Source organism: Sciurus carolinensis, chromosome 4, assembly GCF_902686445.1.
Source record: "Sciurus carolinensis chromosome 4, mSciCar1.2, whole genome shotgun sequence".
Classification (NCBI taxonomy): Eukaryota; Metazoa; Chordata; class Mammalia; order Rodentia; family Sciuridae; genus Sciurus; species Sciurus carolinensis.
The window spans coordinates 166,850,127-166,871,397 of record NC_062216.1 but is presented as its reverse complement, the minus strand read 5'-3'; the positions used below and the strand labels follow the sequence as shown (position 1 = coordinate 166,871,397).

General features: G+C 59.8%; 1 protein-coding gene across 3 annotated transcripts in view; it reads right to left on the bottom strand.

The window, feature by feature from the left end:
* Positions 1 to 21,271, bottom strand: part of Triobp (TRIO and F-actin binding protein) — a 47,498-nt gene that overhangs the window by 18,393 nt on the left and 7,834 nt on the right. For 2 of the 3 annotated variants that reach the window (XM_047549230.1, XM_047549231.1), the window contains exon 1: positions 1,808 to 1,981. In XM_047549230.1, coding sequence (XP_047405186.1) covers positions 1,808 to 1,981 — 174 coding nt within the window. Of the gene's footprint in view, positions 1 to 1,807; positions 1,982 to 5,552; positions 5,691 to 7,862; positions 7,941 to 10,467; positions 11,068 to 11,109; positions 11,566 to 12,136; positions 12,252 to 15,270; positions 18,086 to 20,621; positions 20,776 to 21,271 lie in introns of those variants that run through there. The other variant, XM_047549229.1, reaches the window with a different exon arrangement.

Sequence of the window (21,271 nt, the reverse complement as noted above, 5' to 3'; positions counted from 1 at the left end):
GACCTGTGCCACCTGCTGGGTCAGGGGCTAGGGTGGGGAGATGAGCCAGGGAGAGAAGAGGGTGGAGGAAGGCACAGGAGGGCCCAGCATGGAGCAGGCTCAGCTCTGAAAGGCAGCCAGGTGAACCGGGAGCCCCCTCTCTGCTTCCAGGCCTTTCGTGGCTCCCATTTCCCATGACTGAGCTTTCCTCTGCCAGGCTCTCCCGCATGCTCTCAGCATCCCCAACACCAGCCTTCACCCACTGCTCCCTCCCCCCAGCGCTCTGCCCTCCTCCCCAGTCATCACCTGACAAAGTTCTAGACTCATAGGAATCTCCCTCTGGAAGCCCTCCTCCCACTAGCAGGGAGGAACGAGCAGCCTACTCTTGCTCAGCATGTGCAGCCCCAGGAACAGCAACCACATCCATCTCTTATCTCTCCCTAGATAGGAAACTGGGACCTGGACACAAACTGTGGCCCAGCCAGAGACCAACTGCACCACCAGGGCATGCTAATTCACCTCTCTACGGTTAGTGTCCTCAGCTGTTTGAGGACTGCACCACCAACCTTAAAGGATCCATTTGGTAGGGTGAAAGCACCCAGTGCAGGGGCTGGCAGGCACCCAGTGGGCAGTGTGAACACAACCCCCTGGCCCTAGGACACTGAGTCAGCTCCTCCCCCAACATCCCCCTTTGCTCCCTGACTAAGGGGAGGCTGCCGACTACAGGAAGGGCCAGCAGGGAGGTGGCAGGATGTGCGGAGGCCGAGGAAGTCCAGGCAGCAGCGCCAGGTCATCACGCTCACAGGGGCAGGGGCCCCACATGGGCCCCACCCCAGGCAGCCCAGCCCACTCCTCACTAGGACTTCACTCACTTGAAGGCAGATCGCGCATGTGCGAGCACACACACACACACACACACACACACACACACACAGAGAGCTCATCCTAACCCTGGGAGGGTCACCAAACTCTGGAGCCTCCCTAGTGCACTAGCCAGAAATCAAAAGCAGCTCCACTCCTCCCTTCCAGAACATCATGATCAGGTGGCCAGACTGATCTGGAAAGGGGCACTTCTTCCTTTACATTAGGGACAACCCTCGGGCAACTCACCAATACCCTTCCCAAGTCTCAGTTTACCTGGCTGTGAAGTAGGAACAGTGAAGTCAGTTGTGAGGCTCGCTAGGATTATTAAGGCGCAAGTACTGACAGCGCTTGAGTAGCGCTTATCCCCTCGAGAGAGAAACAACCTTCTGCCGTCATACCCACCGCCCCACCTGCAGTTTCGCCCCACCCAAGGCCCAGCGCCCAAGCCCAAGCGGGGAAGAGCATGTAATCCTGCAGCTTCGGAGTCCCAGATGGACCCCGGACCATGGGGTGTGGGGCCGGCCAGTCCTTCTCGCCCTCTAACCTCGCGCCATCGCCCACACGGGTGGCCAGTCTTTGCAGGCCAGGTCTGTGCGACCCACTCGAGCAAGCCCGGAGACAACCCAGCCCAGCCAGGCCAGGCCCGTCTGCGCTCCTCCCGCAGCCCGGGGTCCCTGGCAGCCCGGGGAAATCGGGTCTTCTTCTACGGAGTCGGCGGGGAGGTGGGAAAGGCTCGCTCGAACCCGCCCGCCACGGGTCCCGTCAAGGCGAGCGGGGTGCCGGGGACCCGGAGCTCCCAGCTCCTGGGGTCGCCTGGGCTACTAGGGCGACGAGGGGAGCAGAGCGGAGGCAGGTTGGAGGCCGACACCACCTTCCAACTCCGGGAAGTGAGGAGGGGGCTGCCCGCGCGGGCGCGGCTGGGCTCCGCCGGGAGGCGGGGCGCGGAGGGGCTCGGGGCACTCACCGTCATGGCGGCGCCCCGGGGCGGCGGGAGCAGGCGGCCGGACGGTGGAAGGCGCTCTCGGGCCGGGCTCCGCGGCGCGGGGACCCCGCCGCCGCCGCCCCTCTCGGCCGGCGCCCGCCGCTCCTCCAGCCCTGCCCTTCCCCGGCGCAGTCCCGGCCCCTTCCATCCGCCCATAAAACTTTTTTTTTTTTTTTTTTTTTTTTCAAACTTCCTGGGAGGACCCGGGCGGGCCAATGGGCGGCGGGAACGCCGGGACAAACAGCGGCGGGGGGCGCAAGCGGACCAATGGGGACGCGGGACGGGCCCGGGGGCGGAGCCTTCCCGGTGGGACGGGCGCGCGGGGGTGGCCGGGCAGCAGGCGCGGCGAGCGGATGGGGGCGGCGGCAGGGAGCCTCGGAGGGCGGGCCGGGCTCCGCAGCCGGCTGGCTGGGCGGAAGGAAGAGCCCGGCGTGCAGGTGACTCTGTCCGGCAACTGCCCAGGGCGGGAGCTGCGGTGGCCTCCTCGTCGCCCCCGGCAGCCCGACGGGTCCCCGCACCTTGATTGGATGGGAACATGGGCAAAACATCTAGTACTAATGACTCGGAGGGGCACACCTGTTACCTGTGTAAACGACTTTTGTCCTCAGGTAGACCTGAAAGGGAGTGCTCCTTGTCCCCATTTTACTAACGAGAAAACGGAAGCAGAGAAGTGGGCCGGCTTGTCCGAGGTCACAGAGTAAGACACAGAATTGTTAGTAAGATGCACACAAACTGAGTTTTGAATGGTAAAGTCTTCCCCAAATACTCCCTCCTTGCCAGGGGATCTTGCTGAGTTAAGAACTTCGTTTTTGGTTCTTGGGTGTGGGTGTACACCCGGCGATCATGTTCCCAGAGCTCTTGGCAGTTAAAGGCTCTTTGGCTGCAGGATCTCATCTGAGGCCTGCAGATGAGTAGAGTCCTTGGTGGAATTTGTTGGCTAATGGACTTGTAGCCTGTGTAGCATAGCCAAACTCTGTTACCTTAAGCAAGGTACTGGACTCTGCCTCAGTTTCACCCTTTGTAAATGGGCTAATGCTATTACATCATCTGGTTGAGATGAGGATTAAGCTTTAATCCAAGTAAAGCATGTGAAAAAACCTCTTTATCCCTACTTAGCCCTCCACAGGTAAGAGGCAAGGGAGCCTGGATTACTCACCTTTTCAATTAATCTGACACCTTGACTTGGGGTTTAAACATTATTGGCTTGTAATGACTATCACCATTTCACAGATAAAGAAATGGAGGTCCAGAGAGCTGCCAGTTCTTTCTCAGCATTTTCTGCTGGGAGTCTCCCCACCATGAAGAACGAGGCCAAGGATAAGTCCACCTCACTCTAGATACTGACCTGTGGCACTGGTGTCACTTCCCACCCTCCTCCTGCAAGTCACTCAGGCTTCTATCCTCAGGAGAGTGAGGAACAGACAGAAGACCCCACCTATCACTAGGGGCCTGGCCTGAAGCCTGGGCACTAACAGCACCCCCCGCCCCGCTGGTTTCCTAGTGTCAGGGATTCACTAGTACCCTCGACCCAGTGCCCAGAGCTTCTCCACTGCACGAAGTGCTTCCTCACTAACAGGTCAGCTCTACCTTCTCGTCCTGCGTAGTCCTCAGAGCCTGGCCCACCTGCTGGCCCCCTCACATAGGTACGTTTCACATGCAGGGGGACAGAATACCAACTACTGGAAATGCCCAGGGTAAGCCAGGTCCTTTGTCCCTCCTGGCTGCCGTGTCTGGAACACTCCCCATCCTGTCTTCTGCACCCTAACACAACACACACACACACACACACACACACACTCATTTTCTCTCTCGTCACCCCCACAATGTTTGCCTGGAATATTCCTCTTCACCCATCAAGCCTTGGTCCAACGGGAGCCAAGGGTTCGGTTAAACTCGGAAACTCCTTGCCAAATGCTCCCTCGGGAGTGCTCTGCCTCTGCACTTCCTCCCTAAGGTCGCACCATGCGTTCTAAGCAGTTACCTTTCAGGGGCCTCAGCTCACTGTTCTCCTCGTAGGCAGGGATGGAGTGTGTTCTAGATCTTGGAGGCCAGCCCAGGGCCTTGGATAAACACCAAATGAAAGAGCCACAGCTCACCCTGGCCAAAGAGAGCTGGCACCACCAGGCGTGAGTGTCTAAGCTGGCAAAGACCACAGCCCCAAACTCAGGTGTTCCAGTCTCACACCCTCGCTCTATTGAGGATAATGAGGTACAACTCAGAAAGGGGGGCTGTGGCCCAGAGCACACGGCAAGTGAGCGCAGAGACAAGATTCAAGGCCCTACTTTCTGCCCTTGGCCTTGGTCTCCTCTTGGGAGGAAAGGTACGTGAAGCTTCTTTACATGTCTCCCCTGGAAGGAGACTGTCGAGGAGCCCTGGCCGTCCATCCCTGTGCCTGTGCTTCCTCATCCCAGGTGGGAGAACAGCTGGGGCCTCACTCACCAAGCCTCAGTGACCACTTCTGTCTAATGGGAAAAAAGCGTGGTGCCCCTAAGAGATCCAGGAGGACTCAGGGAGACCAGCGTGTGCTGGGAGTGTTTGCAGACATCTAGCTCTGAGATCAGCCAGAGCAGGGTTTGAATCTCAGCTCTGCTGCTTGCCCTTGTGTGACCTGGAACGAGTGATTGCTGGTTACCATTACCATCACTGTTACCCCAAACTGCTGTCCCTAACTTCCCTCCCCCTTCTCTCCACAAAGACTCACCTGCCCCCTCCTGGTGGACCTGCTGGTGACCTTAAGCTAATCTGATAAGGTAATTCCTGCCCATGGCTCCAAGGTACCACCCTCCCTAGATCACTGTGTTTGCCTGACTGCCTTTGGTGCCCTGACCCCCCAAAGAGGAAATAATGGCATGGATTGGGAAAGCTCCTGTTCGGATGACCCTCCCCAACCTCCTTGCCTCCAGGTCTCCCAGAGCCCCCTTGCAGCCCTGAGATTCGCAGCAGATTTTTCCTCGATAGATGTGGCAACCAGGGCGGGCCCTGTAAGTTTGGTTGCAACCCTTCTCTCACCAGGCAAGAGGAAAATCAGTTCCTGGACACCCAACTGTGTGAGCTCAGGTGAGTCAGCTCACCTTTCTGAGCCTCAGTCTATAAAATGGGTACACTGTCTCTAAGTGCCTGGCCTAGCACCGGCCCCAGGGCCAACTATACAGAGTACAAGAGTTGACCTGTCATCAAGACGGGAGACCATGAGCCAGCCCTCAGTCCCTAGAGATGCCAGGTCCCTTCTCTTCTGCTGAGAAGGGGACAGGGGGGTGCAGGTCACAGCTGCGTCCCTCCCTGCCCTGAGGAAGCCCCAACCAGAGGCCAGAGTGTTTACAGGCCTCTCTGGGCAGGGGATGGTTACGTAACGCCAGATGTTTGTGAAACTGGCTCAGACCCAGGTCTGAGACACACTTTGCAATCCCAGAAGCCCTCCCCCATTTTTCCCCCTCCCCAACCTGGCTCCCCTGGCCCAGGGCTGGGAGGAGCTGCTAAGGAGACGCTCCCAGCTGCGAGCGTGGGTGGGTTATTTGGTTGTCCTGGCTTTGAAAGCCAAAAAGAGCCCAGCCCTACCCTGAGGTGAGGAAACCCACCTCGAAGAGACTGGCGGGAGCTTGGGGCTCTCTCTATGTGGGGGCCCCAATTTCTCCTCAGCCCCCACTCTCTTCTGGGACTAACATCAGCCTCCTCCCTCCCCTCCCCTCTCTGCCACCCTCACCCTCCAGCCCCGCTGGAACCAGCCTACCCTTTGCCACCTGAGGACCCCCAGAGACAGCAGGAATGGATTGAACAGCGTGGGCCGGTCCCCGGGCATCCGCCATGAGGTCACCAGTCGGCCCTTGAGCGGGCTCCCAGCCTTGCCCTCTGCTGGCCTCTTGTCTGCCTGTCAAACAGGGTCCAGTGTTGGCCGCATGCCCCTGTGGCAGGATGGGGGCATCCCTGGCCACAGCCTCCCCTGCCCATTCTGCCACCTCAGAAGCCCAGGATTCCCATCATTCTCCCCTCCCAGAAATATCCTGGAAAAAAGCTTGCTAACTGCTTCGCACTACGTCGTGTTTGACAGACAGGCCCCTAGGGCTCGGCATCCCTGGGGATGTGCACCCCACACCCTAGAGCCAGACCCCAGGTTGCCAAGAGGAGTGGCGACAGGTCGCCGACGCACACGTTCAGCCCCTGAAGTGCAGACTATTGTGCATTAGGGTCTAGCATTAAATATGTATCGCTGATTTCTCGAAATATCGAGAGATGTGGAACTCCAGGCCCATCTTCCTCATGGCAACGACCTCTAGAGCCAAGGGGTCAAACAAGTGTCCCCCGACACCCACTCTCGTCACCTGCCTGGCCATCATACATGAAATGAACGAGTCACAGACACCTGCAGATACCTCTGCCAGAGCCCCCAAACGTTCCCCTTTGAACTCATCCTTGTTGGGGAGACAGACCGCAGGGAAGCAGAGGGATTGGCCCAAAGTCACATGGCGACAGGCAGGGGTAGGGCAGAGCGGGGCGTCCCTCTCTGGAGTCGCAGATTCTCTGGGGTTTTCTTTGGCTCTTCTTTTGTTGCAGGGCTGGGGATGAAGCCCGGGCCTTGCACATGCTAGGCAAGAGCTATGCACTGAGCCACATCCCCAGCGCTCTTTATTTTGAGTTTTGCTCGGTTGCCCAAGCTAACCTTGAACTTGCCGATTCACGAGCCTCCCATGCCAGGCGTCCCACTGGGCCAGCTGGAGTCCACGCTCCCTGGGAGCAGAACTGGAGGCCTCAAAGCGTGGGCCCAGCAAGGCTCTGGAGGAGAGTGCCCCCATCGCGGCCCCGACAGCCAGCCTGGCACTGCCCAGTGGGGGCACCGCTGCTGCCCCGACCCACCCCTGCACACTGGGTGAAGGGCAGATGATGACTGAGCGAATGAAGCATTCGGCACATCTGTCCAGTCGGGGCAGCTCGGGGCCGGCTAGGCTTTCCATGTCGTGGGAGCCTGGAGGGTCCCCCAGTGTTGCTATGTCCTCTTTGTTCACAAAGCTGTGGCTTCAGGAGGTGTGAAGAAATTACTCCAAAAGAGGAAGAGCAGCACTCTCAGAACCCAGTCAGTGACCAGAGTCCCTGGACCCTCCCCACTTCACAGATGGGAAGACTGGCCCACCAAGCGGCTAGCGAGAAGCCACGCAGATCGGGGAAGAGCTGAGCAGCGGGGGCAGGGGCAGGGGCAGAGGGAACACTGGTGGGGGTCTTGAGCCTGGGTTCTAGATCAAGCCCAGCCACCGACTGGCTGCGTGACCTGGGATGACGGACGCCCTGCCTGTTTTCTCTTCTGCACAGCGAGGGACGCAGAGATCCCCCAGCTCTGACCAGCAGCAGGGCCCGACTCGGGCTCCAGGCTGCCAGACCGATGCTCCCCCATCACACCTGGCTTTTCAGGAGGCAGCACAGGGAGGAACGGGAACAGGAAAACAGCCTGGAACCGTGAGTCGCCTGCCCTCGTGGCCTGCTGTGTCCCTCGCTCTGACCTCAGCCCTCTGGAGGCTGAGGGTGATGAGAGTCATCTGTTTGGCAGGTTGTGGGAGGGGTGGCGCAGAGCTGTGCGCTCCAGCCAGCCCAGAGCGGCCCCCTGGGTCCCCCCGGCTCCCATCTCCCTTCCTCCAGGACCTGGAAACCCTCCAGGCCCAGCTGACCCGGGCACCCCTCGGCCCTCCCCAACTCCTCCCTGGCTCCTGGATGTCCCCCGCTTCCCCTCTGCCTGGCCCAGCCCCACAGAGCCGGAAGGATCTTGCCTCAGAGACCGTGGGGGCCAAACCACCATTTGCCTGGGGAAAGGCAGCGACCTTTCTAGGGCAGCCCAGCAAGTCGGAGGCAGATCCCTGGGCTTCCAACCCCAGAACCGGCCACTCACCTAGGTCTCCACACCAGTCCCGCTGCTGTCCAGCTTTCCAAAACCCCTCTTCTCCAGGCCCCACCGTGTACACAGAGGACCCCAGGGCGGAGCCCCAGGTGCCCAGCTGATTTCTGTCCCTGTCCCTTCCACACCCCGTGCCCACGCCCACACCCATCACCCAACTACCGGGTCCGCCTGCTTCTGGTCAGTCCGTGAATCTTGGCCTTTGCCTTGTTCTGTCGCCTCGCGCTCCTCTGGTTGGAACTGGAGATGAGAAAGAACACAGCTTAACCCAGGTTATTCCCCAGGGTGCACCTGTCATCCACTCCCACCTGTCCACCTGTCACCATCACTGCAGCACCCATCTCGCCAGCACCCCTGGGTCTGTGTATCCATCGGACCGCCCGGCGTCACCCACCCTCTCATCCACTCAGCTTCCACCCACCCCCACTCATACTTCTCCACATTCATCACCCAGCCGTCCCACATCGGTGTCCTTCCTCCAGCTGCTCCATACCTGCCCGCCCGCCTCGCCACCATCCCAACGTTCATCCCCCATTCATCGGCCAGCACGGATTCATCGCGTGATGTCCCTCCATCGGCGTCCCACCCGCACGTCCTCGCAGCCTCCTCTCCCCACCACCTGCTCACCCAGCAGCTCAGCAGCACCATTTATCAGCCACTTCTCATCTGTCAGTCCATCCCGTGCACCCACCCGGCCTCAGTTTCTCGCAGGCACTCAGACATCCATGGAGCCACCGACCGGCCACCAGCCGAGCTGAGCCCTACCTCGGGTCAGGCCCTGGCCCAGGGTCAGAGGCACGCGATAAAGAAGGCTCGGCTCCTGCCCCAGGGAGCTCACGTTTCGTATGGGGAAGGACAATCCAAAGTGACGGATGGAAGGAAGTGGAACTGCCAAGCTCAGAAGGGGACCAGCTGGGGTGGGGACCTGGGGGGACGTGGAGGACAGGACACCCAGGCCAAGGCTTGAACAATCAGCCAGCTCGGCGGGCGAGACACAAGGAGAGAGCATTTGGGCAATGGGACGGCACGCGGGAAGGCAGGGAGATGGGCGCAGGCCAGCAGCCCCCTGGGGGGAGGCGCCTGTGAATGCCACGCCAGGGACGGACGTGGAGGGCAGCGGCCGCGGCCCCAGCAGGACCTGGTGAACGCCGCTGCTTTGTCATCTGTGAAATGCCCTCAGTGCACTCCCCGGTTACCACTCCGGAGCCTCCCAGAGACCCCTGAGCCTCAGCTCAGGGTAAGTCCAACTGAAGTTGCTCTGACCTCCTGCCTCCCTTTTGACCGTCCAGCCTGCAGCACCCCAGTGGTCCCCGGGACGCAGCACCATGCCCTCCTCCCTGAGCTGCCTGTGGTCTCCCTACTCCCCAACAAGTCCAATGGCAACTAGAGGGCAGGAGTAAGCTGGCTCTCCCTGCATCTCTGATGTCTGCACCGAGCTGATAAAAGACCAATTAAGAAAAGTCTCAGGGTGGGTCTCGGTGGTGCACGCCTGTAATCCCAGTGGCTCTGGAGGCTGAGGCAGGAGGATCACAAGTTCAAAACCAGCATCAGCAATTTAGTGAGGCTGTAAAAGCAACTCAGCGAGATCCTGTCTCAAAATAAAAAATAAAAAGGGCTGGGGGTGTGGCTCAGCGGTACAAACGAAACAAAACACCCCAGGGAAAGACCACCAGGAGAGGCTCCCCAGTGCCGCCCTGGGCTTCGGAGTGGAGGCTTTAATCTCCTTTCTCTTAAAGTTTGCATGTGTGGTCCCTGACAAATGCCTAATGAGTCTGAGCCTTGGTTTCCTCGTCTATCACGTGGGGACCCTGGCATCTCCCCCGTCCATCTGAGGCACAGTGGGCACAGCACCTGAGGCACAGTGGGCACAGCTCCCAAGGTGTCACATGGCAGTAAACTCCAACGCCAAGAAACTCACCCTCCATGGGGTGGGGAGTGGGATGAGCGGGCAGGAGCCTCCACGTCACCCCAGGGGTGCTGCCAGTGCTTGGTCCCATTTTATGGCTAGAGACAGACTGAGAGCAGCAGCGCGTCCAAAGCAGGCGCTGTGTTCCTGGGCTGCAGCCGGGCTCTCCCCGCCCCCCTTCAGGTTCAGCTCTGGGACAGTGAGAGGGGCTTGGGGAGCACCTACTATGTGCCTGGTGCTGGCCTACTCTGCACACAGCCTCCATTTAAGCAGTCTGTCCTGGCGGCCACCTCGACCCAGTGAGCTCCCGGCAGCCTCTTCTGTGTCTGCAGAGTTGTAGGGTCCCGGGCGAGGGGGGGTGAGGCTCCCCTGGACTCAGCCACTTGGCATAGCGAAGGGAGAGGGGACACAGCCACACTGGCTGCAGGCCAGGTAGGGACCCCAGACACAACACAAACCAGGTGCTGTGGGGCCAGGAGCGGAGAGGGCCTGGCCAGAGGGTCCAGCTCAGCATCTCAGGGTGACCACAGGGGGCAGACTCGGCTCTCTGGCTGGGCCCTCACTACCTGCGAATGACCTGGGCCTCAGAGTCCTGGTCCTTCGGACCATGCCTTGCTCATCAGGGCACCACGAGGCGAAGGGCAGAGCGCCAGGCTGGGCGCCCGGCGAATGCTCAAGCAAGGGCCGGTCCTTACACGGGTCCAGCATTGGCAGCCGGGACAATCTCGGTCAGCAGGGAGGACAAGGACTGAACCCCGGGGGAAAGCCTGAGCTGGGGTCATGGCCACAGGGAAGTCTTTCTGAGGATTGTCTGGACTGGGCTGACTTTCTGGCTAGCCTTCAGAGGAGGGACGGACTTACCTCCAGCTCTGGCCGGCTGGGCCCCTCTGCTGGGCTGCTGCTCCCCAGGTGGCCTCTCTGTTCTGGACCGCCCAGGGTTGAGGTCTCGGGTTCACTGGTCACTTTGGTCTTTAGCCACTGGGTGGAGGTGGAGGTGCAGGCAGGGATTGGTGGCTGTGCCAGGCTCTGGGGCTGCTGCCCAGGGCTGTGTCCATTAACTTGAGTGGCCTCCATCCAGTCTTTGGGTTGGCTGTGTTGCTCTGGCTTTGGGGCATCCTTTGTGCCTGGGGGGACCAGTTCTGGTCCTGAAGTCCTGGTTGGGCCACCCCAGTGTCCAGCTGGGTCCTTGTGGGGCAGTCGGGCCTGCAAGAGCTCCAGGAGGCCTTCCCAGTCCAGCCGTGGGAGTCGGGCCCAGGCCCCCTCCCCAGGTGCCCGGAAGAGGCCCAGCAAGTCCCTCCAGTCAAGATCCGGTGGCCTCTCAGGACCAAGGCGGTGTGGGCATGCTCCCTCGTCCCTCCAGCCCAGGGCGGAGGGCGTCTCAGGCTGCGGAGGGAGTGGGAAGTCTGCTGGGCCTGCCCAGGCGCTCTCTGGGGGAGTCCCAGGCCAGCGGGGACTGGAGAGCTCCTGCAGGCTGCCCCAGCCCCTCCGGGCTGGCTCCTGGACGGGCTCCTGCAGCCCACTCCTGGGGGGCTCCTCCTCCCAGGCCTCTGACTGGCCCCAGCTCTCCCTGTACTCCATGGCAGGGCCCCTCCATGTTCCCTCCAGGGCTCTGGCGGCCCCCAGGCCGGGCTCCCCAAGTCCCGGCCGGTCCTCAGGCCCTGGGCCCTCCCCGTCGCTGCTCCAACTTCTCTCCAGGTGTCTGTGGGAGCCCTGGGACCCTCCAAGCTCCTCCTGGCTCTGCCACCCCCTCAGAGGCTGCCGTGGGTCTGCCTGGCCTCCTTGAGCAGGTCTTTCTGTCCGTGGCTCCCTCTCAGGGGGTCTGGCCGATGTCCTGGGGGGTGGTAAGGAGGCCTGGAGTCGCCGGTCCCCCTCAGGCCGCCTCGCGGGACTCCTGGACGGTGGGGGCTCTGCTCTGCTCCGCTGGGCTGGTTCTGCCTGCTGGGCAGGGAGCTTGTTCACCTGAGAAAGAGGTAGGAGGCGGGTGAGGCTCCGGGGACCCGGCCGGGCGGCCACGGCCTGTCCTGGCCGGGGCCCCGGAGAGTCAGCCGTGTCCCCACAGGAGCCCGGATGGAGCAGGCCGATGAGCGGAGGCCTCTGGGTTTCTTCTCTGGGGTCAGCTCGTCCCTCTCACCCACGTTCCTCAGTTCCAAAAGGAGGCGTGCCCAGAGCGCGCACCCTCCGGCTCCCCTTCCCCCAGGCGATCAGGTGCTGATCCCGGCTCCCCTGGGTGGGCCGTGCCCTCTGAGAGTGTCTTAAGAAATACAATCCCCGCCCTGGAAGGGGCAGCCGAGAGCTGGGTGGCGTGTGCCAGGCTCTTCTCAAAATAGCGGGGACCTGGGAAGAAGGGACAGCCTGGAGGGCTGTCTGCGGGACTAAGAGCTCTGGCCCTTGCGGGAGGGGAGGGCTGGACACCCGTGACTGGGACCTGACCCTTTCTCAGAGGACCTCCCTGCCCAGGGCCTCTGCCTGGCATGGAGGAGGCGGGGGAGGGGTGACTGTCCCTTGGGACCCGGCGCCTGGCAGTGCTCACCTGCCTGCTGGGGATGGGGCTGGACTGTCTTCGGTAAAGCTGGCTTTGGCCTTGGTTGGGCCGCTGTGACCGTCCCCCGTCCCGAGCCTGGAAGGCCCCTGGTGCCTCGGGCTTCCTAGGAGCAAATGCAGCTGCTCCTGAGGACCTTCGGGGTTGTTCCACCCTGAGCACCCAGGCCCTCTACTCCCTCCCAACAGGAGGAGATGTGGGGGGTCCAGAAACCCACTGAGGGCCCTAAGTGAGGGTTGACCTTCTCGGGCCTCAGTGTCCCCTTCTGGGAAATGGGGTGGTCAGTGCCACTCTGTCCTGCCTCCTGGGGCTACTGGGAAGATGTCATGAGAGAAGCAGGGTCAGGCCTGGGCCAGGCTTTTCTGTCTTGCTCACTGCTTCTTGGTACCATCCAGCAGGCACCTCAGACAAAGGTAGACTGGCTCTTGTGGGAATTCAGGTTTATTGAGCACCTACTGTGTACCAGGCACTGTGCACACATAGTCACGATGTTTAAGCAAACATTTATTGAGCACTGAAAAGTAGGAACATCAAACAGACTCGGGGCACATTTGTCCCCTCCCTTAGTAGGAAGGTCACCTCCATAGACCCAACCACTCCATGAAGATTTTCATGGGGTTTGAGAGTCTGACTTCGTCTAAATTGGCAAGTGGAGAGGGAGCAGGTGGGGGCAGGTGGCTCAGGGGCCGAGCATGTGCTCAGCATGTTTGAGACCCTGGGTTCAATTCCCAGCACCTGTGCAGCCTGCAGAAGCATGTGGAACACCGTAGAGGTTTTGCAGAGTCAAAAAAAGTGCAGGTTGGGGTTTCCGTCACATGGTTTTGCCAATGTCACTAGAACCAGATCCATGAAGGAATTTGAGTTTGAATATGTATGTATTTATTTATTTACGGTGCTGGGGTGGAAGCCTGGGCCTTAGCAAATACTAGGCAAACGCTCCACCCCAGCCCACGCTGAGTCCTCAGCAGCTCACACGGAGAAGAGCCCAGGTTCCCAGGGGTTTCTAAGCCTCGGGCTCCCTGAGCAGCTTCACGTTCAATCTAATTGGAGGGCCAAGAAAGTGAGCTTTCCCCAGAACTGAGGTCCGGGCGCTTCAGTGAAGCACAGCCCCAGACGTGACTGGTGACTGGCGGTTGCTCCTCCTGTGGGGGTGGGGGAGTGGGAAATGGCCACACCAGGGAGCAGGGCAAACCTGCCTTCTCTTTTTCGTGCGCACACTTTTCAGACTTCTGCTTGCAGGTGGGCATGCCTTCTGGGAATTCTTTCTTCCCCCATGAGACATTGAGAGAGAGGACCTAGGGATTCTAGAACATTCTGAGGCCCCTCCAGAGATCCAGCTTTCCTGATCTGAGGCAACCGTGTCTATAGGGGCCCCTGTTCCTGAAGGCTGGTGTGGCCACATGGAGGAGGGCAGAAGAGTTTCCTTTGGAAGCATAAATGGGCTCGGCGACCTCTAAATACTGTTTAAAGAACTGAAGTCATCAAGCCTAGCAAACCCAAGCGAGGCTGTTTTAAATGTGGGTGACAGCAGAATGCTTATATGGTTCTAAAATAAGAGAGTCCAAAAGCATCTGATGAAAAAAGGTCAAGATATCAAACTAAAACTCCCGATGCTTTGATGTGATAGCCCTTTCAGAAAAAGGGCTTCTGAGCCCCAGGCTCAGAACAATGCTTAGACAGAGTAGATGCTCAATAAACACATGCCGGATAGATGAAAGGGACACAATGAAATACAGCTCTGCCGCCACCCACCCATAAATTTGTCTGTCCCTTACACAAATGCATAGTCTAAAAATTTGTCTTCAGAGGACAAGTGGTATTCCATGTGGAAAAAAGTGCCATATAAGGGGAAATTTTACCCAGTCGTTCTAAAACCTAGGCTAAAAGGTAAATAATCTACTTTGAAGAGGAGCAGAATAAAATGTGTAGGATCATATAAGAACAATTAAATGGCAAGGGCAAACAAATTCCTGATTTCTGTTATAAACCCCTTTCTCTCTCCAACAGTTATCCCAGGAGGAACTAGAAAAAAAATTAACTTGGTTTAAAGATTTCAGAATCTCTGCTGAACTATCATTAAAACAAAGGTATACAAATTGGCATCAGCCAGGCACCATGACACAGCCCTAAGCAACTTATCTAGACATTGTTTCAAAATTTAAAAATCAAAAAGAGGTGGTGGGGATGTGACTCTGTGGTAAAGTGCTCCTGGGTTCAGGTCTAGGACCAAAAAAAAAAAAAAAAAAAAAAAAAAAAGGCCAAAGAAGAATGATACCAATGCTGGAGTCCCCAAAGGGATCAAGTGTACTGGAAAAGGAAATTTGAAGAATAAGAGATAAGATTTCTCAGGTAGGTTTAGATCTCAGAGAACTGTCTCAGGGGCAGCAAAGAGGAATTTTATGTACCAAATATTACATGCCCCTTTAGGGAGTGGAATATGTTCTAGAATTAGGCTGTACCACACACTGGCACTCCAGGTATTAGTATCATGTCCCAGGAAAATAATGTGCGACCTCTAAGAAGCCTGCCAGTCTGTGAGCTCACTTATATAAAACACAGGGCTCCTGGTTGCGGGTGTGGCCCCAGGTTGCATCCTCAGCCCCGCCAAATAAATAACACATGGCTCTGGCTGGACATTTTCTGGTTTTGGAATTGCAAAAGGGCCTGTGAGTTTTCTTTGGTAGAAAAGAATCATGTCCTTCCTCACACAAGGAAAAGAAAAACCAAAACAAATCCCTGACCGGATCAAATAGAAAGTCTGAGAATTTAACTTCATTTAAATAAATGTGTTCTCCCCCTTTGACAGATGAGGAAACTGAGGCTCAGGTGGGTGAAATCATGTTAGCAGGTCACACAAGACATAAGCGGCTTTGACCCTGGATTTGAACCCAGCCTGCCCGACTCTAGTCTTTGCTTCTGACCACCAGGCTATCATTTAATCCTCAAAAACAAACAAAACAAAACAAAACAAAAAACGAACATGCAAAAACAGAGATAAAGTAGCTTCAAGGTCACACAGCCAGCAGGCAGAAGGATCTGACCTTGCTCTAGCAACCCAACCCTGAGTCCACCTGCCCTGCTGTCCAGCCTCCCCATCCCGCTGGACGCCCCTGCCCTGGGCTCACCTGCGTTCCTGTCCGAAGAGGCGCTCCACCTCTGCACGGCCAGGGCTGCGGGTGCGGCCGGCGCTGCTGCCCTGCGCCTGGGGCCCTGGCTCCCTCTGGGCCAGCCTCCTGGGCGGGGGCAGGTCAGCCAGTACGGTGTACTCCTCCCTCTCCAGGTTGTGCCTGGTCTCCCAGGGGGCTGCCGAGCCCCGGGAGCCCCCCGAGCTGCCCGGGGGAGGCGAAGGCGCCAGGAGCGCCAGGTCACTGGGCGGGTGCCGGGGTGGGGAGGACGCGCGGGGTGCGTCTCGATGGCCGATGCACACCTGGGGCGGCAGCCGGGGGCAGCCGTGCAGAGAGTCGGTGGAGGGGGCCAGGCTCTCCATACTGGCCCCTGGGGGGTCCTGGAAGAGGAGGGAGGGCTCGGGGGCCTGGCGCGGGGGCGATGAGAAGGAGGGGGCATCCCGGTGCCCGATGCACACGGGCGCGGGCGGGCGCGGGGCCTCGTGCAGAGAGTCCGTGGAAGGGACGAGGCTCTCGGTGCTGGCCCTGGGGACATCCTGGAACAGGAAGGAGGGCTCGGGGAGCTGCCGTGGTGGGGAGGAGGCCCGGGGCGCGTCCCGGTGCCCGATGCACACGGCTGGGGGCATCTGGGGAGGCTCGTGGTGGGCGGGCTCATTTTCAGAGTCCGTCGTGTCTGGGAGGAACGGGAAGGGGTCGTGCTGGGTCTGGCGAGGCGGCGAGGACGCCCAGGGGGCATCGCGGTGGCCAATGCACACCGCCGGTGGCAGGTGGGGCGGGTCATGGTGGGGCAGCTCGCTCTCAGTGGCCTGGGGCTCGGGGAAGAAGGGGAAGGGGTCGTGCTGCAAATGGCGCGGCGGGGAAGAGGCTCGAGGGGCGTCGCGGTGTCCGATGCACACGGCACAGGCTGGCTGGAAGGGCTCAGAGAAGGACTGGGGCGCCCCGCGGGCTGCGGGGTACACAGGCAAGGAGGTCCGCCAGGCCCCGAGGTGGCCCGGGCTGTGGATAGAAGAGGTGGCCCCGGAGGGGCCAGAGGAGGCCTGGGGTGGCTCACGCTGGGCTGGTCTGGAGGGAGACGAGGACTGAGGCCTGTCACCTTGGGTTGGCCGGAGGGCAATGGACGCCCAGGGCACCTCACTTTGCTTGGAGCGTGATGGGGAAGAGGTTCGGGGACCGTCGCTGGGAGTTGGCCGGAGCGGAAAGGAAGCCCAGGGGATGTCTCTGTTGGTGCGGTGGGGAGAAGGGTTCCTGGGACTGCTTCCGTGAGATGGAGGGCCAGGGTTGTCCTTGACGCCGCTCTGAAAGGTGGGAGTCCCAGGGCCGTCCCGCTGGGTGCAGGCGCTTCTGAGGTGCTCCCATCTGGTACAAGAGGCTCTAGGGGTGGCTCGTTGGGCAGGGGAGGTTCTGGGGGTGATCTGTTGGATGGAGGAAGCTCTGGGGTTGTCCCCCTGGGTGGTCCTGTTGGGGGAGGAGGCTCTGGGGTTGTCCCGTTGGGCACAGGAAGTTCTGGGGTTGTCCCGCTGGGTGGTCCTGTTGGGGGAGGAGGCTCTGGGGTTGCCCCGCTGGGTGGTCCTATTGGGAGAGGAGGTTCTAGGATTGTCCCAAGCACAGAAAGTTCTAGAGTTTTCCTGCTGGATGGTTTTGTTGGGAGAAGCTCTGGGATTGTCCCATTGGGTACAAGAAGTTCTCGAGTTTTCCCGTTGGGTGGTCCTGTTGGGGGAGGAGGCTCTGGGGTTGTCCCGCTGGGTGGTCCTGTTAGGAAAGGAAGTTCTGGGGTTGTCCCGCTGGGTGGTCCTGTTGGGGGAGGAGGCTCTGGGGTTGTCCCATTGGGTACAAGAAGTTCTCGAGTTTTCCCGTTGGGTGGTCCTGTTGGGGGAGGAGGCTCTGGGGTTGTCCTGCTGGGTGGTCCTGTTAGGAGAGGAAGTTCTGGGGTTGTCCCGCTGGGTGGTCCTGTTAGGAGAGGAGGCTCTGGGGTTGTCCCGCTGGGTGGTCCTGTTAGGAGAGGAGGCTCTGGGGTTGCCCCTTTGGGCACAGGAAGTTCTGGGGTTGCCCTGCTGGGTGGTCCTGTTGGGGGAGGAGGCTCTGGGATTGCCCTGGGCACAGAAGGTTCTAGAGTTTTCCTGCTGGATGGTTTTGTTGGGAGAAGCTCTGGGATTGTCCCATTGGGTACAAGAAGTTCTCGAGTTTTCCGGTTGGGTGGTCCTGTTGGGAGAGGAGGCTCTGGGGTTGTCCCTTTGGGCACAGGAAGTTCTGGGGTTGTCCCGCTGGGTGGTCCTGTTGGGGGAGGAGGCTCTGGGGTTGTCCCGCTGGGCACAGGAAGTTCTGGGGTTGTCCCGCTGGGTGGTCCTGTTGGGGGAGGAGGCTCTGAGGTTGTCCCGCTGGGCACAGGAGGTCCTGGAGATCTCCCGTTGAGAAGTGGGAATAGCAATCTGTGGGCTGTCCTGCTGGGTAGAGGCTCCGTCTTGGTGGGCAGCTCTGACGGGGGAGGACAGTCGAGGACGAGGACGGCTTTGCTGGGTGGACGAGCTTCCGGGGCTGCCCTGTGGGCTTCCTCTGGAGGGCAGGGGCGTTGCCTGGGTGTTCCACTGTGTGGATGAGGCGCCTGGGTTGTCCCTCTGGGTGACTCTGTGGGATGGGGAGGCCTGGGGGGCTTCTCGCTGCGCAGAGGCCGGTGGGGTGGTGCTTCGAGGTCTGTGCTGTGGCGTCGCAGAGGAAGCCGGGGCAGGGGCTGAGCCGTGTCGCTCCGAGGAGAAGCACCCACGTTCCCCCCGGAGCTTCGCCCAGTGCTGCCCGGCACTGCGGGTCACACCGCCAGTGTCTGGGGAGAGGCGTGGAGGGTGCAAGGTGAGGAGGGGTCTGGCCAGCCCCCGTGCCCTAGCTTCGGGCAGAGCCCGCTCCCACGCGTACCAAACCAGGGCCGCTAGACCTCCCTCTCCTTCTGGGGCCGGGAATTTGAAAGCAAAAGCCAACAGGGGCGCCGGACCCGATGCCGCCTCACAACTTGGTCCCAGTTCTGCTTCCTGCAGAGGGGGTCCCGCCAGCTGCTCTGATGTCTTCTAAGGGCGCCCCGTGTGACGCTCTAGAGGGCTCCTGTTCCTTGTGCCTGCCGGCTCCCCCTCTGCAGAGGAGGCTGTGCACCGCAGCTAACCAGATGCCAGGTCACCTAAGGCACCTCAGTTTCAGAAGCGTTGGTCCAGGGGACTAGTGACCTTCCCTCCATGGTCACCTCTTCTCCACTCCCAGGCCTAGGATGGGACTGCCATGACCTTGGTGTCACCTCCACCCCTCTGGATTCCTTGGCCACTGGCTGTGTGTGGGTCCCTGGGCTGGGGCTGGGTCTTGAAGGAACAGCAAAATAGCAACTTCCAGAATAATCCTGGCAGTACTTGTATGAATTTAAGATTATTCCAAAACAAGAAGTTTAAGAGAGAGAGAGAGGGAGTGGGGGACCCTCAGGGCCTTGCTCCTGCATTTGGAATAAGGCCCGATTCCCACTGCAGCAGGGCCGTGCAGAGTCTGGTCTCTGCCCGCCTTCGGCAGCTTAGCACCCGCCTTCTTTCAGTTCCTCAAACTTGCCACAAACACTTTGCCACCCCGGGGCCTTTGCTCTTGCTGTGCCTCTGTCTGAAGCACCCCACCCTCCTCACCTGGCTGGTTCCTTCGGGCGCCCTGTCAGCCGTCGGATGCAACCCTCTGTCCTTCCTCACACCTGTCTGTCTTGTTCATTTGGTCATCTGCTCTCTCCTCAGCAAGCTCTCTTTGGGTAGGGCCTTGCCCTCGGGATGGGATTTGGGAAAGTGCTCAGCACGTAGTAGGTGCCCAGCACACACTGTGGCCGCCAGCTCCAGCTCTGTTCAGGCCTGGGGTCTCCCTGTCCTTCGGGCATGGGCCCTGGCTGAGCTGCCCCTGCTGTGGGCTCAGGGCCGAGGCCCAGAACTTCCCTTTCCCACGGTCTCAAGCGGCCCTTGAGCCTGGGCATCCAGGGTCCTCCCTCGCCCCTCAGCCCCCGGGGACCCTGGGCAGCCCGCAGAGGCCCTCAAGTGCTGTGTGCCCTGTCCTCTGCCAGCTGGGCTCTGCGTCGCCTGCCTACCTGGCCAGCCGTGCAAACGGGCAAGAGCTCAGAGTGGAGAGCAGAGCCCTCAGGGTCACAGAGTCGGCTGAGTCCTGGGCCTCGGCCAGGCCAGGTGTCGTCCGCCTCAGCGAAGCTGTCACAGAGTGCGGCTGTCCACCCACAGCACCGTGCATTTTTCTTCTTTTTTTTAGTACCAGGGATTGAACACAGGGGTGCTTAGCCCCTAAGCCACGTCCCCAGCCCTTTCTATTTTTATTTTGTCACAGGGTCTCAGTAAGTTGCTTTGAGCCTTGCTAAATTGCTGAGGCCAGCCTTGAACTTGTGATCCTCCTGCCTCAGTCTCCCTAGTTGCTGGGATTATAGGCCTGCACCACTACACCCGGCTCACAATGTCTCTAAGAGCGAGAAACCAGGGGCTCAGTGCAAATCCCACCTGGCCCCACCAGGCCACTGGCTCCCCAGGGAGGTGGCTGGGTGACTAGGACTGCCCACTGGGGTTAGCAAGTGAATGTCCTGGCCCCACAACCCCAAAACCTGTCCATGCTGAAGACAGAGACGAGGAGTAGACTCAGAGCAGTAGCGATCAAGGCTCAAACTCTGGGACTCAGTATCCTGGGCTCACATTCCGGTGAGATGTCAGCCAGTGTCACTGGCCTCTGTGGGCTCAGCCTGACAACAGCCTTTCCCTTTTCTCTGGTAACAGTCACCCTCATTTCCTCTGGGGACTCTCCTCTCCCCATATCGCAGGTCATGAGGTTTGCCAGAGGCTGGACCCTGACCACCAGGTAGGCACATGGCCCATCCTAGGTCCCAGGGAGAACCCTTCCCGACAGTAGCCCCAGTGATGGAGAAGACTGTCCTCCTGAGGAGACTGACGAGCTGGCGGGACACCTAGCACTGTGGTCATCATGCCAGTGTCAGGGACAGGTCCAGGATGGAGCCACCTCAGCAGAAAACAGATCAAAGACCAATTTTCTGATGCTGTTTGAACACCTGGATCCAGTCATGCCTGAAGTCACCTTCCCTCGGCTTTTTATTTATGTGAATCATTCCACTCACGTTTAGATCCTAACCTGCCAGTTGTAAGATGATGTATTAAATCAGGTCGTGTTCCCACCGTGGTTGCCCCGCAGTTACACTGGAACTGTTACTATTATTAGAACTCAGGTCACCACAGTAAGCCCTGCCTACGGCCCCATTTGCCGGCGCGATGGCTACCTGGGGAACTCCAGGCTATCACCATGTCCATGGTCATGGGGACCAGCATGGCCGAAGGACTCACCATCCTTTTTCTGGCCTGCGGTGTCTCCTCTTGCAGGGGACCTGGAGACCCTCCGGGCTCTGTCGGCTCTTTGTCCCTCCTGGGCCCTTTGCGGGATCATCGTAAGCTGGTCCCAGCTGGGACCTTCCGTCCACCGCTCAACAGTGCCCCAGTCCTACCAGGAAAAGGGGGGAAAAAGGTGTGTGGGGAGGAGGCAGCTGCCGGGGGCCTGCAGGCCCAGCACGCGGAGGGCACTGGGTGCCTGGCACTAACCTCCCCCAACCCTGGCCAGCGGGCACAGCCGTGGAAGCCCAGCACTTGTCCAAACCCACACGGCCAGGAGGACTGGGTTCAGATCCCAGCCCGTCACCATCTAGGGCAGGGGGAAGTGGGAGCCGTCCCGAGCCCACACCTGGCAGCCATTCCCATGGCTCGGGCCACCAGCCCAGGCTGGTTGTTAGGTGAGCCTGTCACTCGCCACCACTGTCCTTTGACGGAGGGGTCTCAGGACAGGCCAGCCTCTTGCGCCCTCCAAGTGAATGCTTGAGAAGTCTCCCGGCTCCGCTCTTCTCCCCGCTAACGGGGCCCCAGTCCTCTCCTGACCAGGAGTGGCCATGGGGCTCAGCAGTGTGTGACCACTACGTCCTACATTCCCAGCCTCCGTGACCCGA